The sequence below is a fragment of the Amblyraja radiata genome, chromosome 19 (assembly GCF_010909765.2).
Source record: "Amblyraja radiata isolate CabotCenter1 chromosome 19, sAmbRad1.1.pri, whole genome shotgun sequence".
Lineage (NCBI taxonomy): Eukaryota > Metazoa > Chordata > Chondrichthyes > Rajiformes > Rajidae > Amblyraja > Amblyraja radiata.
The window spans coordinates 21,362,566-21,379,578 of NC_045974.1; the positions used below are offsets into that span (position 1 = coordinate 21,362,566).

The 17,013-nt window shown below is 42.9% G+C and overlaps 1 protein-coding gene across 8 annotated transcripts in view; it reads left to right on the forward strand.

Annotated features, from left to right (window-relative positions):
• ppp1r12a (protein phosphatase 1 regulatory subunit 12A) overlaps nt 1–17,013 on the forward strand; it is a 128,969-nt gene that overhangs the window by 91,134 nt on the left and 20,822 nt on the right. For all 8 annotated transcript variants that reach the window (XM_033037947.1, XM_033037949.1, XM_033037948.1 and 5 more), the window contains 5 exons: nt 2,645–2,735; nt 4,596–4,787; nt 6,924–7,086; nt 9,616–9,752; nt 15,783–15,842. In XM_033037947.1, the coding sequence (XP_032893838.1) occupies nt 2,645–2,735; nt 4,596–4,787; nt 6,924–7,086; nt 9,616–9,752; nt 15,783–15,842 (643 nt within the window). The remainder of the gene's footprint in view (nt 1–2,644; nt 2,736–4,595; nt 4,788–6,923; nt 7,087–9,615; nt 9,753–15,782; nt 15,843–17,013) is intronic.

Below are 17,013 nucleotides of genomic sequence, written 5' to 3' on the forward strand. Positions count from 1 at the left end.
GTGATGTCCATGAGTCGCAGACTTCAAACAGCCATTGCATGCAAAGGATATGCAACAAAATACTAAACATGACTACTTTCATTTACATGACATTGCTGTGTCCCAAACATTATGCTGCCCTGAATTGGGGGGACTATGTATAAACACTGCTGTAATTTCTACATGGTGAAACCAAAATGTATAAAAATGGCCTTTATTAAAATCAGACAATGTGCACTTTAACCACGTGATTTTCTATTACAAATCTCAAATTGTGGAGTACAGAGGCAAATAAATAAATGACGGGTCTTTGACCCAAACATTATGGAGGGCACACAAAAAAGCTGGAGAAACTCAGCGGGTGCAGCAGCATCCATGGAGCGAAGGAAATAGGCAACGTTTCGGGCCGAAACCCTTCTTCCCCTATCAGTCTGAAGAAGGGTTTCGGCCCGAAATGTTGCCTATTTCCTTTGCTCCATAGATGCTGCTGCACCTGCTGAGTTTCTCCAGCTTTTTTGTGTACCTTCGATTTTCCAGCATCTGCAGTTCCTTCTTAAAAACATTATGGAGGGCATTGTAAGTAGTTAAAAGTTTGGGCCCCCATATAAATGAAATTAGCACTATCTTTTTCATCTATGTTCATACAAAATGATTGAATTGGGCACAGGTTTCCACAAATTGCATGTTTTGGTTTGCTTTCATATCACCAACTTCCAGGTTGTTGATTAGTTTCTGTGCACCCAGCATGACAGTCAATGAAAATGTTGTAGTAGGAAAATGAAGGGACTGCACTATAACAAAGCATTATTCTCAGAGAATCTAGGTGTATTGGTGTGCTGATATTTTACTTTTGTTTCCCTGGTTCAACATGTGGATAATGTTCAGGGTGGGGGTATTCGTTATGCACTCTGATTGTTGAAGAAAGGTGATGAACGATGAATACCTTATTAAAAATAATAATGCTCTCACAACCAACCTTGCCAATTTGGCACTCAACAATTTAGTGCTGTGGTTCAAATAAGGTCTCCAACAGAGTTAACCTGGTTCTTGCCAAATCTAATTCACTGTCTTACTGCATCCTTGTGATTCTAATTGTTACTATCATGGGTATTTTCTTCATCTTTTTTTAGTCACTCACTTCTGAAAGCAACTACAAAATAAAACTTTGTTCTGTGTTCCTTTTATGCACTACCTTTTAAGCGTGTCAGTTGATGTAGAACATAGGCGAATGCAGTGCAAGAACAGGCCCTTGGCCCCACAATATTTGTGCTGAACATGATGCTGAGATCATCACTTATCAACCTGCACATGATCCACGTCCCTCCAATCCTTGTATATCCATATGCTTAGACAAATGTATTTTAACTGCCGCTAATATATCTGCTATAATCACCATCCCAGGCAGCGTGACCCAGACACTCTACCACCCTCTGTGTGGGGGGGAAAAAAACTTGTCCCGCATATCTCCTTTAAACTTTGCCCCTCTCATTGAGGCTCTGGAAATTAGACCCAGCTGGAGCTGGCAGATCCATTTCCATAGCCGACTTCTGCAGCTGGCTTTGCGGGCCAGTATCTCATTCCCCTGAGGCCGTAACCTCTGGTCCGGCAAAATGCACAATCCAGCAGGGCTCTTGGACCAAGGATGCTGGAAAATCAGTGGTGAATCTGTACCATGTTCCGACGAGCAGATGTATTCATGATTGGATAATTTTATTACGTTGCAAGAGAATCATGTTTCGGTCAGGCTACCAAAGCCTTTGGAGCCAAAGCAGACAAGTCGAGATTTGCTAAATGGACTATTGCACATTTAAAAATTAAGCATTACATTCAGTATGGGAGGATATTTATCTTTGTTAAGTTTTAGTTGTATCAGAGTAGTAATTCAATATTGTGTACTTACTTTAGCATTTATGTGCAGATAAATAAGTTGTGAAAGACCAAAATTTGGCGTGATTCCAAATTAGTCGTCATTATATTTTTGTCTATAGTTTTCTGGCATACACGGCAAATCTTTTTGTCCCTGTTATTTATTATACTGCATGCAAAACACTGAAAACATTTCCTATAAAAGTTATATGTACGAATTTGATTAAGTCTTGTTGTAATCCTGTACATGTGCTGTCTATTAGTGTTTGGTACCCAGTGAATGTTTCTAAGCATGCTGGCAGTTTATCTAATACAAAAGACCACCAGTGAAGCCATCTTCCACAATGAATAGTCTGGAGTTATGACAAGCTTAAATGATTGAAATGTAAATATGCCTAGCACTGAAGTCTTTATTATTCTGTTGGCATGCATAGCTAGAATGCCTGTTGTCTGAATCAATTCAGATCAAATGAAATTAATTTCCTTTTGTAAAGTGTGATATTAATGCTTAAACTCCACACTTGTGCAATTGGTACATATTACGCAAAGTCATATCTGTGACAGAATTGTATTCGTCTGTTTTTTTACAAAGCGATAACAGAAGAAATTATTTTGAAAGACTTGGAACAAATTGATTTATCAGCATATTAGATGTCAGTATTTTCAGTGTCATCATCTTTAATGAGAGCCCATTTTGATATAATGGATAATAGTTCAGTAGATTTTGCTTTCTCTTCAATCTACTTGAATCGCACAATACTTGTCGTTCCCCTGACGCCATTACCATTTGGTGCTTTAGGTCATACTTGACTCCTGTCCGGGATGAAGAGTCTGAATCACAGAGGAAAGCCAGATCGAGACAAGCAAGACAGTCCAGAAGGTCGACACAGGCAAGTTTGAGTTATATTCACCATAATTTCAATTCATCCATGTTTCCTACCTAAAAAGGAAATGCTGAGAATATTTGTTTAAGGCAGAATCTGTGATGAAAGAGATTAGAATTTGTCTAAGGAACTGATCAGCCATGATTGAATGACGGAGTGTACATGATGGGCTGAATGGCCTAACTGGGTCTGTTGCGCTACACAGCTGAGAACTATATTCTGCACTCTGTATTTTCCCCCTTACTGTATCTGTTGTACTTGGAGTTTGAACTGATTGTATCTATGTATATCAGTGGGTCAGGCAGCATCTCTGGAGAAAAAATGGTCGGAGCCCTTCTTCTGTCTTGTACAGTAATAACACTTTGCTGTTGAGCATCAGATGTCAAGGACACTTGTTTTTGTCCATTTCTTTAACAAAGCATCCATTTTTACAAAAATGTTTGAAGAAGGGTCCCGACCAGGAATGGAACCTATCCACATTCTCCATACCTGCCTTACCCGCTGAGTTACTCCAGCACTTTGTGTACTTTTGTGTAAACCAACATCTGCAGTTTCTCGTTTCTTCATATTTCTCCGTATTCTTACAAAAACCGTCATGACTAAATATGCATTAAATCTCGCCCCAACCCTTTCCGAGGGGGGGAAATTTTATCCTTGCACATCGCAGGGATAGAAAATTGGCTTCATGGAAGGTTGCTTCTTGGACTGGAGGCCTGTGACTAGTGGTGTGCCTCAGGGTTTGGTGCTGGGCCCGTTACTGTTTGTCATCTACATCAATGATTTGGATGAGAACATATATGGCAAGATTAGCAAGTTTGCTGATGATACAAAAGTGGGTGGTTTTGCAGGTAGTGAAGATAGTTGTGAAAAGTTGTCGCAGGATCTTGATCGATTGGCCAGGTGGGCTGAGGAATGGTAGATGGAATACAGAGAAATGTGAGGTTTTGCAGTTTGGGAAATCTTACATGAGCAGGACCTACATAGTGAATGGTAGGGCTCTGGTGAGTGTTGTAGAACAGAGGGATCTAGGAGTGCAGGTGCATGGTTCCTTGAAGGTCGAATCGCAATTAGATAAGGTGGTCAAAAAGGCTTTTGGCACATTGGTGTTCATCAGTCAGATTATTGAGTATAGAAGTTGGGAGGTTATGTTGCAGTTGTATAAGATGTTGGTGAGACTGCATTTAGTGTATAGTATTCAGTTCTGGGCACCATGTTATAGGAAAGATGTCAAGCTGGAAAGGATACAGAGAAGATTTACGAGGATGTTGCCAGGACTAGAGGGTCTGAGCTATAGAGAGGTTGAGTAGACTGGGACTATTCTTTAGAGTGTAGGAGGATGAAGGGTGATCTTATAGAGGTGTATAAAATTATGAGAGGAATAGATAGTCTCTTGCCAAGAGTAGGGGAATCAAGGACCAGAGGACATAGGTTTAAAGTGAGGGGGGAAAGATTTAATAGGAATCTGAGGGATACCCTTTACACACAAAGGGTGGTGGGTGTATGGAACATGCTGCCAGAGGAGATAATTGAGGCTGGGACTAACCCAACGTTAAAGAAACAGACCAGGTACTTGGAGGACAAGTTTGGAGGGATATGGACCAAATGCTGGCGGGTGGGACTGGTGTAGCTGGGACATGTTGGCTGGTGTGGGCAAGTTGGGCTGAAGGGCCTGTTTCCATGCTGTATCACTCTATGACTATGACATAATTTGAGAGTCCTATCCAGCCCTCTGCACAATCAGAACAAGAGTCACTGTTCCACCAGAAGACTGACCAAAGATATGAAAGGACTTGTTCATGGGACAGGACCTCGGCTTGAAGTTCTGGCACGCACAGTGACTAAACATGCAACAAAACTGTCTTGCAGGGCGTTACACTGACAGACCTACAAGAAGCCGAGAAAACAATTGGGAGGAGTCGTGTGGACCGTCGCACTCGAGAGCAAGAAGAGAAAGAAAAGGAGGAGAAAGAAAAGCAAGACAGAGAAAAGCAAGAAGACAAGAATCAATCAGAAACTCGCGAGGATGAGAGGCAAAGGTTTAATCGCAGCATTGTAGAGGTATTTAGTCTTGTTAACAAGAAATTACCTGATTTAATCTGCCAACACACCTCCTTAGCATAATATTTTAAAGCAGTATAGCAGTTGGGAGACCAAAATGCTGGAGAAACTCAGCGGGTGAGGCAACATCTATGTCATAGATGCGGCTTCACCCATTGAGTTCCTCCAGCATTTTTGTCTACCTTCGATTTTTCCAGCATCTGCAGTTCTTTCTTAAACATAGAAGTTGGGAGGTCATGTTACAGTTTTCAAGTGAGAGTTAGATTTAGCTCCTAGGGCTAAAGGATTCAAGGGATATGGGAAAAAGCAGGAATGGGGTACTGATTTTAGATGAGCAGCCATGATCATATTGATAGAGCTCTAGGGGCTGGTGGAATCAAGGGATATGGGGCGAAGGCAGGCATGGGTTATTGATTGGGGACGATCAGCCATGATCACAATGAATGGCAGTGCTGGCTCGAAGGGCCGAATGGCAGCCTCCTGCACCTATTTTCTATGTTTCTATGAATGGCGGTGCTGGCTCGAAGGACCGAATGGCCTACTCCTGCACCTATTTTTCTAAGTTTCTATGTTACAATTGTACAAGACATTGGTGAGGCCACATTTAGAGCATCGTGCTCTGTTTTGGTCACCATGTTAAAGGAAAGATGCTTTCAAGCTGGAATGGGTTGCTGAAAAGATCTGTGATAATGTTGCCAGGACTTGAGGACTTGAACTGTCGGGAGAAGTTGAGCTGCCTTGGAGCGCAGGAAGCTGAGGAGCGATCTTATAGAGGTATATAAAATCCTAAAATGAACAGATCGAGTAAATGCACAGAGTCTTTTTCCAGAGTTGGGGAATCGAGATCCAGAGGACATAGATTTAAGGTGGGGGGGGGGAGGGGAGAAGAAAGGATTTAATAGGAAGCTGAGGGGTAACTTTTTTTACACAGTGTAGTGAGAATGAGCTGCTGGAGAAGGTAGTTGAGCCAAGTACCATTGCAATGTTTTGAAAAAATGTGGACTGGTACATGGATATGATGGGTTTAGAGGGATATGGGCCAAACACAGGCAGATGGGTTTAGTGCAGATGGGGCATGTTGGTTGGCGTAGGCAAGTTGGATGAGAGGCCTGTTTCCACGCTGTATGACTATGACAGTGGACCTTTCTTTAGATAATTATGAATGTTGAATGAACTTTGAGGCTGAGTGCTTTCGATGATTGTGCTTTAATGTAGACGCGTATCATACCCTACTGTGGAGAGGTATGGCAGTCTCCACCAGCCCTTTGTCAAAGGTGGAGTAGATCTATCATAGAGTCATACAGCATGGAAACAGATCTGGCTCACATTGCTCACACTGACCTAGATCTATTCTGCCAGTTTAAGTTCTAACTGAAATGATGTGGTTCTTATTTCGAGGACATAGTTTTCTTCATTATCGTCAATATATTTAGTCTCAATGGACTTTCAGTCGCTTCGTCTGATTTTATCCCCAGAATTTTTATTTGAATGCTGATAAACCACAAAATAATCATCGAGATCAATTTGCAGTTGAAGCACAGTCCCATGTACAAAATTAAGAATAAAACTAGTGGGCAATATTGTGCCTCTACTCCTTGGACAGTGGTACTTTCACTGATGTCTCAGTGACCTTTCAAAGAAAGCCTTGAGACAGAGGCACTTCACTGTTGGAAGGCCTCTGCTACAGAGCAGATATTTATACAATGGTGGTGAATAGACAATAGGTGCAGGAGTAGGCCATTCGGCCCTTTGAGCCAGCATCGCCATTCACTGTGATCATGCCTGATGTGGAATTGGCACAGATGGCTGTGGAGGCCAAGTCTTTGGGTATTTTTAAAGTGGAGATTGACAGGTAATTGATTAGTTAGGGTGTCAAATGTTATAGGGGACAAGGCAGTTGAGAGGGAATGGGGTTGAGAGGGAAAGGTAGTCAGCCATGATTGAAAGGTTGAGTAGACCTGGTGGGCAGAATGGCCTGAGTCTGCTTCTATGACTATGGACATACATACAGATGTTGGGACTGGAACACTGCAGGATGTTTGAAATTTATTCTAACATGATTTGAAACTGGCATTGAAATACTTTATAATGATTTCCTCAATCTTTTTTTAAAATGTTTATTTTATTACCCTGAAGCCTTATCAACGTGTCAGACCAACCTCCACGCTGCCCACAACTGCCACCGTCTCTGCCCTAAACAGTTCGTACATATCCTCCCAACTAAGTCGACCCAGCAGTCTTACAGGCATTACATCTGATTATTCAAGTTACTTCCGCACTTCTGGGGAGGCGGATATAGGTAATTATGAAATTCTTTCTGCGTTGTCAGTTGGTATGAATCTGTGACCATGCACTTGTTCCACTTAAAAGTACAATGCTCGACAGATGGCACAATGGGCTAAGTGTTCGGCTGGCGACCGGAAGGTAGCCGGTTCGAATCCCGCTTGGAGTGCATACTGTCGTTGTGTCCTTGGGCAAGACACTTCACCCACCTTTGCCTGTGTGTGTCCTTGGGCAAGACACTTCACCCACCTTTGCCTGTGTGTGTGGATGTAATTATGTGAAGCACTTTGGGGTCAATGCAAGTTGACTAAAAATGTGCTATATAAATAAATAAATAAATAAAAAATAAAAAAATGCAATACAATGGTACATCAGTGGAACTTTTTTTGTTGTTGCGTGTACTGAGGTACAGTGAAATTCATTTTTGTATATGTTCTGTATGTGTCACTATACATAAGCATGAAGATGCATCTTAGATAAGCATGTCAGATGCAGTACAAGTGTATGACAGTAGTTCATTGAGACAGAATACAGTCACCAGTTTCAAGTCCCAGTTTGTAGGTGCGGGGTTCTTGACTTGACCATGAAGACCTGGCGGCAATACAGGGTCGGCCTGGCCAAGCATAGCCGTGGTGTTCTCCACCGCTGTAAGAAACAGAATTCCCTCTCCCTCAGGAACCCTCGCAACATTGCTCGATGTTCGAACTGCAGCTCGCATCTTTCTTCTGTTAAATCTGTCATGCATCAAGGTTTTTAAATCTCTGATTTTTAGAGATTTTAAGCTCTTAAAATCAAATTTTTAAATGTTTATTGTTTGATATTAAACAAAACTTAAATTGTCAGATCCTGTCCTTGGTCTGAATGCTCCAGAACCTGGAAGGTGATCACCCTTATAATTCTTCATATAAAGATACAAAGTACTGGGATAACGTAGCGGGTCAGGCAGCATCTGTGGAGAGCTGCATGATGCGTTGGGGTACTCCGGAGCTTTTTTTTCCCCTTGAGATTCTGGTGACTCATCACTCGAGATTCTGGTGAATGCGCTGAATCCTTTCTGAGGCTAATCAGAAAATGTTTAGTTTTGTCCTTCTGAAATCTAAAGTGGATAATTTGGCCCAAACTGGGTTTACCTCCGTTTTGCCGACTCATCAAGGAAATCTTAGGTACACAAAATTGCTGGGGAAACTCAGCGGGTGCAGCAGCATCTATGGAGCGAAGGAAATAGGCGACGTTTCGGGCCGAAACCCTTCTTCAGACTGATGGGGGGTGGGAGAAAAAAGGAAATCTTAGTTATTAGTTTTAGAGATACAGTGTGGAAGCAGGCCTTTCGGCCCACTTTCTATGCCAAGTATTGATCACTCATAGACTAGTTCTATGATATACACACTGGTAACAATTTGGTTGGTCTGATACACATCAGGGGTTTAAGGGACCTTCACGTAAGGATGGCACTGTAGCGCAGCTGGTGGAGCTGTTGCCGTGCAGCGGCACATGTTCTCCCTGTGACCATGTGGGTGTTCTCCAGGTGATCGGATTTCCTTGCACACCCCAAAGACGTGTGGGTTTGTAGGTTAATTGGCTTATGTAAATTGCCCCTAGTGTGTAGGGAGTGGATGAGAAACTGTAACATCGAACTAGTGTGAACAATGTTCGGTGTGGACTCAGAGGGCCGAAGGGCCTTTTTCCATGTTGTTCTTTAAAACTAGTCCAAAACCAAAACATCAGTTTGTATCAAAGTTGGTGTATAACATTTAATAATTCATGGGATGTAAGATACACGATACAAATAATTTATTAGCCAAGTATGTAAGAACATGCAAGGAATTTGAATTGCCATACAGTCATACCAAAAAAGCAGCAAGCCACACAACTACATAAAAATTTAAATAGGCATCCACTACAACGCACAGTGATGGAAGGCAATAACGTATTATCTTCTTCCCTCCTTTTCTCCCGCGGTCGGGGTGATCGAAGCTCCCGCGGTCGGGGTGATCGAAGCTCCTGCAGTTGGAGCTCCCAATGTCGATCCCTAACCAGGGGACTGATGTTAAGTCCGCAGGCTCCCGCGGTTGGAGCTCCCGAAGTCGATCCCCAGCAAGAGGCCGCCAGCTCCTCGATGTTAGGCCGCAGTGCGGACGGAGATACGATACGGAAAAAGTTGCATCTCCGTCGACGAAAGAGATAAAGTTTCCCTCAACCCCTATCCCCACCCACACATAATACAAAACTAAAGATACACTAAAACATACAATTAACAACAAACTAAAAACAACAAAAGAAGAAATAGACGAGACAGACACCATCGTGCAGCGCCTATGACAACTATATTTAAATTACAAAGTTAATTTGATGCATATCCATTCCTGTAGAATACTGTTAAATTATTTAGGTTATCAGTTTCATTTCAAAGCTAATGGAAGTAGAAATCTGCATTGACACCACTGCTCAAATCACCTCTTGTCTTTTAACTTTTCTGTCATCTGCGCTTTAGCATATGTCCTTGTTCTTAGACTGGAACAAACGTTCTTTCTCTTACTTTGAGTAGGTACAACGAGAAGGGGAGATGAGAAGGATGGTGAAGAGAAATTGGACGATAAGTCGCAAAATAAACCATCAGTCAGGGAGCGGCGGCGCCCGAGGGAGAAACGGAGATCCACAGGTGTTTCTTACTGGACTCAGGATGTAAGTGTTGTTGATTTGTCTGAACTTAATTTGACAAAATTAAACTTGAGTTCCATTAATAGCCGCAGTTTATATCTGGATCCATTGCTACTGGGACTGGACTGCTTCAGGCATACAAAGCTGTTCCCATAGTTTGGAGATACAGCATGGAAATGGGCAATTTAGCCCACCGAGTCCATGCTCTCCATTGATCACCTGTTCACACCAGTTCTATGTTCTGCCACTTTCTCATCCACTCCATACACACAATTTTCAAAGACCAAAATCTACAAACTGCACATCTTTGGGATGTGGGAGGAAACCAGAACTCCTGGCGGAATCCCACGTGCTCTCAGAGAGAACATGCAAATTCCATGCAGACAGCAACCAAGGTCAGGTTCGAACCTGGGTCTCTGGTGCTGTGAGGCAGCAACTGTGCCACGTGGTGCATTATACGGGTATTTTCTGAAGTCTATCAAGCATCTTAAAATTCAATAGTTAAAAACTGCACTTCAGAGGCCCAAGGTTTTCAGATTAGTTTATAGATCAGGGTGCACAGGAAATCCTTGTTCAAATAACCATATAACCATATAACAATTACAGCACGGAAACAGGCCATCTCGGCCCTACAAGTCCGTGCCGAACAATTATTCTCCCCTAGTCCCATCTACCTGCACTCAGACCATAACCCTCCATTCCCTTCTCATCCATATGCCTATCCAATTTATTTTTAAATGATACCAACAAACCTGCCGCCACCACTTCCACTGGAAGCTCATTCCACACTGCTACCACTCTCTGAGTAAAGAAGTTCCCCCTCATGTTACCCCTAAACATCTGTCCCTTAATTCTGAAGTCATGTCCTCTTTTATTTGAATCTTCCCTATTCTCAAAGGGAAAAGCTTGTCCACATCAACTCTGTCTATCCCTCTCATCATTTTAAAGACCTCTATCAAGTCCCCCCTTAACCTTCTGCGCTCCAGAGAATAAAGACCTAACTTATTCAACCTATCTCTGTAACTTAGTTGTTGAAACCCAGGCATCATTCTAGTAAATCTCCACTGTACTCTCTCTATTTTGTTGACATCCTTCCTATAATTGGGCGACCAAAATTGTACACCATACTCCAGATTTGGTCTCACCAATGCCTTGTACAATTTTAACATTACATCCCAGCTTCTATACTCAATGCTCTGATTTATAAAGGCTAGCATACCAAAAGCTTTCTTTACCACCCTATCTATATGAGATTCCACCTTCAAGGAACTATGCACGGTTATTCCCAGATCCCTCTGTTCAACTGTATTCTTCAATTCCCTACCATTTACCATGTACGTCCTATTTTGATTTGTCCTGCCAAGGTGTAGCACCTCACATTTATCAGCATTAAACTCCATCTGCCATCTTTCAGCCCATTTTTCCAAATGGCCTAAATCACTCTGTAGACTTTGGAAATCCTCTTCATTATCCACAACACCCCCTATCTTGGTATCATCTGCATACTTACTAATCCAATTTACCACCCCTTCATCCAGATCATTGATGTACATGACAAACAACAAAGGACCCAACACAGATCCCTGAGGCATCCCACTAGTCACCTGCCTCCAACCCGACAAACAGCCATCCACCATTACCCTCTGGCTTCTCCCATTCAGCCACTGTTGAATCCATCTTGCTATTCCTGCATTTATACCCAACAGTTGAACCTTCTTAACCAACCTTCCATGAGGAACCTTGTCAAAGGCCTTACTAAAGTCCATATAGACAACATCCACTACTTTACCCTCGTCAATTTCCCTAGTAACCTCTTCAAAAAATTCAAGAAGATTAGTCAAACATGACCTTCCAGGCACAAATCCATGTTGACTGTTCCTAATCAGACCCTGTTTATCCAGATGCTTATATATATTATCTCTAAGTATCTTTTCCATTAATTTGCCCACCACTGAAGTCAAACTAACAGGTCTATAATTGCTAGGTTTACTCTTAGAACCCTTTTTAAACAATGGAACAATATGCGCAGTACGCCAATCCTCGGGGACTATTCCCGTTTCTAATGACATTTGAAATATTTCTGTCATAGCCCCGGCTATTTCTACACTAACTTCCCTCAATGTCCTAGGGAATATCCTGTCAGGACCTGGAAACTTATCCACTTTTATATTTTTCAAAAGTGTCAGTACTTCTTTTACTTTGAAACTCATAGTATCCATAGCTACTCTACTAGTTTCCCTTACCTCACATAATTCAATATCCTTCTCCTTGGTGAATACCGAAGAAAAGAAATTGTTCAATATCTCCCCCATCTCTTTTGGCTCTGCAGATAGCTGTCCACTCTGTCTCTCCAATGGACCAATTTTATCCCTCGTTATCCTTTTGCTATTAATATAGCTGTAGAAACCCTTTGGATTTACTTTCACCTTATTTGCCAAAGCAACCTCATGTCTTCTTTTAGCTTTTCTAATTCTTTTTACATTCCTTATACTCCTCAAGCACCTCATTTAATTCATGCTGCCTATAATTATTGTAGATCTCCCTCTTTTTCCGAACAAGATGTCCAATTTCTCTTGAAAACCAGGGCTCTTTCCAATTTTTACTGTTTCCTTTCAACCGAACAGGAACATAAAGATTCTGTACTCTTAAAATTTCCACTTTAAATGTCCTCCATTTCTCTTCTACATCTTTCCCATAAAACAAAATGTCCCAGTTCACTCCTTTTAAATCATCTCGCATCTCATCAAAGTTAGCCTTTCTCCAATCAAAAATCTCAACCCTAGGTCCAGTTCTGACCTTCTCCATAATTATATTGAAACTAATGGTATTGTGATCACTGGACCCGAAGTGCTCCCCAACACATACCTCCGCCACCTGTCCCGTCTCATTTCCTAACAGGAGGTCCAGCACTGCCCCTCCTCTAGTAGGTACCTCTATGTATTGCTGCAAAAAACTATCCTGCACACATTTTACAAACTCCAAACCATCCAGCCCACTTACAGAATGTGTTTCCCAGTCTATGTGTGGAAAGTTGAAATCTCCCACAATCACTACCTTGTGCTTACTACTAATATCTGCTATCTCCTTACATATTTGCTCTTCCAATTCTCGTTCCCCATTTGGCAGTCTATAATACACCCCTATAAGTGTTGCTACACCTTTCCCACTTCTCAGTTCCACCCAAATAGCCTCCCTAGATGAGCCCTCCAATCTATCCTGCCAAAGCACTGCTGTAATATCTTCCCTGACTAGCAATGCAACACCTCCACCTCTTGCCCCTCCAATTCTACCACACCTGAAGCAACGAAATCCTGGAATATTTAGTTTCCAATCACAGCCCTCCTGCAACCATGTTTCACTGATCGCCACAACATCATACTTCCAGGTGTCTATCCAGACTCTAAGCTCATCTACCTTTCTTACAATGCTCCTAGCATTAAAATAGGCACATTTAAGAAACCTCCCGTCTCTTATTCTCTGTTTATTTCCTTTTTTTTCTTTCTCCTCTTGTGTCCGAGTGCTCCATTCCTACTCTCACTGTCGCGTGGCACAGGCAGTAATCCTGAGATTGTTATCTTTTTGGTCCTTTTCCTTAACTCTCCTCCCAACTCCCTAAATCCTCCCTTCAGGACCTCTTCCCTTATTTTACCTATGTCATTGGTACCTATATGTACCACGACCTCAGGCTCCTCTCCCTCTGATTTCAGGATATCTTGGATGCGTTGAGACACGTCCGAGACCTTGGAACCAGGGAGGCAGACCACCATCCTGGTCTCCCGACTGCGTCCACAGAATCGCCTATCCGACCCCCTAACAACAGAGTCCCCAATTACTATTGCCCTCTTTTTTTCCCTACCTTTCGGAGCAACACGGCCGGTCTCTGTGCTGGAGGCCCGTCCGCTGTCGCTACCCCAGGGTAGGCTGTCACCCCCATCCGTACTCAAACAGGAGTACTTATTTGCAAGGTGTACCGACATTGGAGTACTCACTCGTTCCTGCCTCTGCTCCTTGCCCTTCCTTAGCGTGACCCACATGTCTCTCTCCCGTGGTTTTGGAGTGGCCACCTCCCTATAACTCCCCTCTATGACCTCCTCACTCTCCCTGACCAGACAGAGGTCATCGAGCTGCTGCTCCAGGATCCTAATACGGTCCCTTAGGAGCCCCATCTCTCTGCACCTGGTGCAGATGTGGACGTCTGGAGGGCCATCCGACACCATGACCTCCCACATCTGACATCCAGAACAGTACACTGCTCTGACTGTCATTCTCTCGCCTTACCCTGGATCCGATACCAGTATAATACAATAGAAACTGCTGGGAGAAATCAGCAGGTATCTGACTCGCAAACAGCTGCTCCCTCTTGACCTTTAAACTGCACCTTTATTATATAAACAAAAAGCACTGTACCTTTAGCCCACTGTACCCTTGGCTCACTGTACCTTTACTAAAGCACTGTACCTTTAGCCCACTGTACCCTTAGCTCACTGTACCTTTACTAAAGCACTGTACCTTTAGCCCACTGTACCTTTAGCCCACTGTACCCTTAGCTCACTGTACCTTTAGCCCACTGTACCTTTAGCCCACTGTACCCTTGGCTCACCGTACCTTTACTAAAGCACTGTACCTTTAACCAGAAAGCAGAAATGCTAACCTGAGGTTGCACCCAATCAGCTGCTTCCTCTAGTCTGCTTCCGCCAATCAGCGGCTTCCACCAGAACCCTCCCTATGGAGTGTGGAACGTTACGGATTTCGGTAAAAGCCCTGACCCTCCTCCACTCGCTCCAACGGTCCCGGGCCTCCGTGAAAGAAAGCCCCGCGCCCGATTTAAGTACTCACCGCCCTGACCCTCCTCCACTCGCTCCAACGGTCCTGGGCCTCTGTGAAAGAAAGCCCCGTGCCCGATTTAAGTACTCACCGCCCTGACCCTCCTCCACTCGCTCCAATGGTCCCGGGCCTCTGTGAAAGAAAGCCCCGTGCCCGATTTAAGTACTCACCGCCCTGACCCTCCTCTGAAGGAGATGTAGCGGATTAGATTTCCATTTGGTGGCTTCTGGTGACAGTTTGACAATTTCATGTTCACCATCAACAAGACCTTTTAAACACACTAACTGGGAATCAATAGTTCATAGTAGGGAGAAAGGGAAATGTAATTCTTGAACATACATAAATGAGGAAAGAGTGAAAGGAACCAAATGAAGCATTGAATTTACTGTGTATAACTCAACAATGGAAGGTAAAGCAAGAGGATGATTTTGGGAAGAGAAGTACAGTTCATCCTTTAATTGTTTTTGTTAGCTCATGGGGGATGAACATACTTTCAGCATCACATCAAATACTATATCAGAGTTTACCATGATGATAATACCGTGGGGGGAAAAAAACCTTTCCCGCAGTGGCACAGCGGTAGAGCCTTACAACTTCGGAGACCCGGGTGCGATCCTGACTATAGGTGCTGTCTGTACGTATATTGTATGTTCACCCTGTGACCACCTGGGTTTCCTCCGGGTGCTCTGGTTGCTTCGATTTCCTCCCACATCCAAAAGACGTGCAGGTTTGCCAGCTAATTGGCTTCCGTAAATTGTCCCTTGTTTATCGGATAGAACTGGTGTACAGATTATTGCTGGTCGGCACGGACTCAGTGGGCCAAAGGCATTTTCCCACGCTGTACTTCTAAACTATCCATGTACTTGTCCAAATGTTTTGCAGGTGCTATCATAACATTTAAGAGACATTTGAACATGGATAAGATGGGTTCAGAGGGTTATGGGCCAAGCACGCACAGATGGGACCAGTGTAGATGGGGGCATATTGGTCAGCATGGGCAAGGTGTGCGGAAGAGACGTTTCCATGCACTAGGGCACAATATCACATATTTTAAAGTTGTGCAAATTAACTACATCTCTGTACCAGGATAGTTCTGTACTGGTATTTCATCAACTGATCTGCTAACAACCCACATGTAACACTGTGAGGGTTTTGGACTGCCACAGAATATCTGCCAATAATACTAAAGAGATGTCACACCATTTGTCCTAATATTTCAATCCTTTGCAGAGTGATGAGAATGACCAAGAACAGCAGTCAGATCCTGAAGAGGGAACAAATAAGTGCCAGGTAACTTTCCTTATCCAAGCAGCAGACATGAAATGTTTATTTTGGAATAGTGAAGCTGTTGGAATAGTGAAGCTAGTGTATCTTTGCAGGAGCTCATACTTGAATATTCGTTTATGTTTACCTCTGTGTGTGCTTTACTACGTGTTTGAACCAGAATAGGTCGTAATCTTTAAAGATTCATTACACTTTTTTTTCAAATAAAGGGAAATGTTTGACTCCTGCCTGGAACGTAATTTGAAATCTGTATTTGTGGCAACATTTTCTGCCAAATAACACTAGGAAATTGATTTACTGCAATAGATCCTATTCCATAAAACAGATCAGCTCCATAAATGCACATATTTGGGCAGCAGATGATGCCAGATGAGAAAATGTGTTAACATTGATAAATTCTTGGACTCCACATCGAATACATTTAGAAAGTTCCTTTACCAATATTGACCTGAAGTGGTAAACATTGGAAGACCCAGTGTTTTTATTTCATCCTAACAAATGTTAAATCAAACAGGAGGACAAAGTTGATGGAAGTTTAATGGTATGCTTATTCACAAAAAACTCCCTCACAGTAAATTATGCCGGCAAACTGGCCCTGAAGGACTAATGGTAATTTATCTTATTACCTTTCTGAATATTCAACCCCTTAACTATTAGTACACCGTACAACTTTGTCCTGGACGATGTAAAGCTTTTGAGATGTTCATAAGTTGTAGGGGTGGAATTAGGCCATTCGGCCCATAAAGTCTACTCCGCCATTCACTCATGGCTAACCTATCTTCCCCTCTCGACCCCATTCTCCTGCCTTCTCCCCATAACCCCAGACACCCGTACTAATCAAGAGTTTATCGATTTCCACCTAAGAAATATTCACTGACTTGACCTCCACAGCTGTCTGTGGCAATGAATCCCACAGATTCACCACCCTCTGACAAAATAAATTCTTCCTCATCTCCTTTCTAAACGTACGTCCTTTTATTTTGAGGCTATGGCCTCTGGTCCTAGACTCTTCCATCAGTGGAAACATCCTCGCCACATCCACTTTATCCAGGCCTTTCACTATTTGGTAAATGTTGTAGCTGAACTCATCCATCAAACTGTTTAAGAGGGAACTGCAGATGCTGGAAAATCGAAGTTACACAAAAATGCTGGAGAAACTCAACGGGTGCAGCAGCAT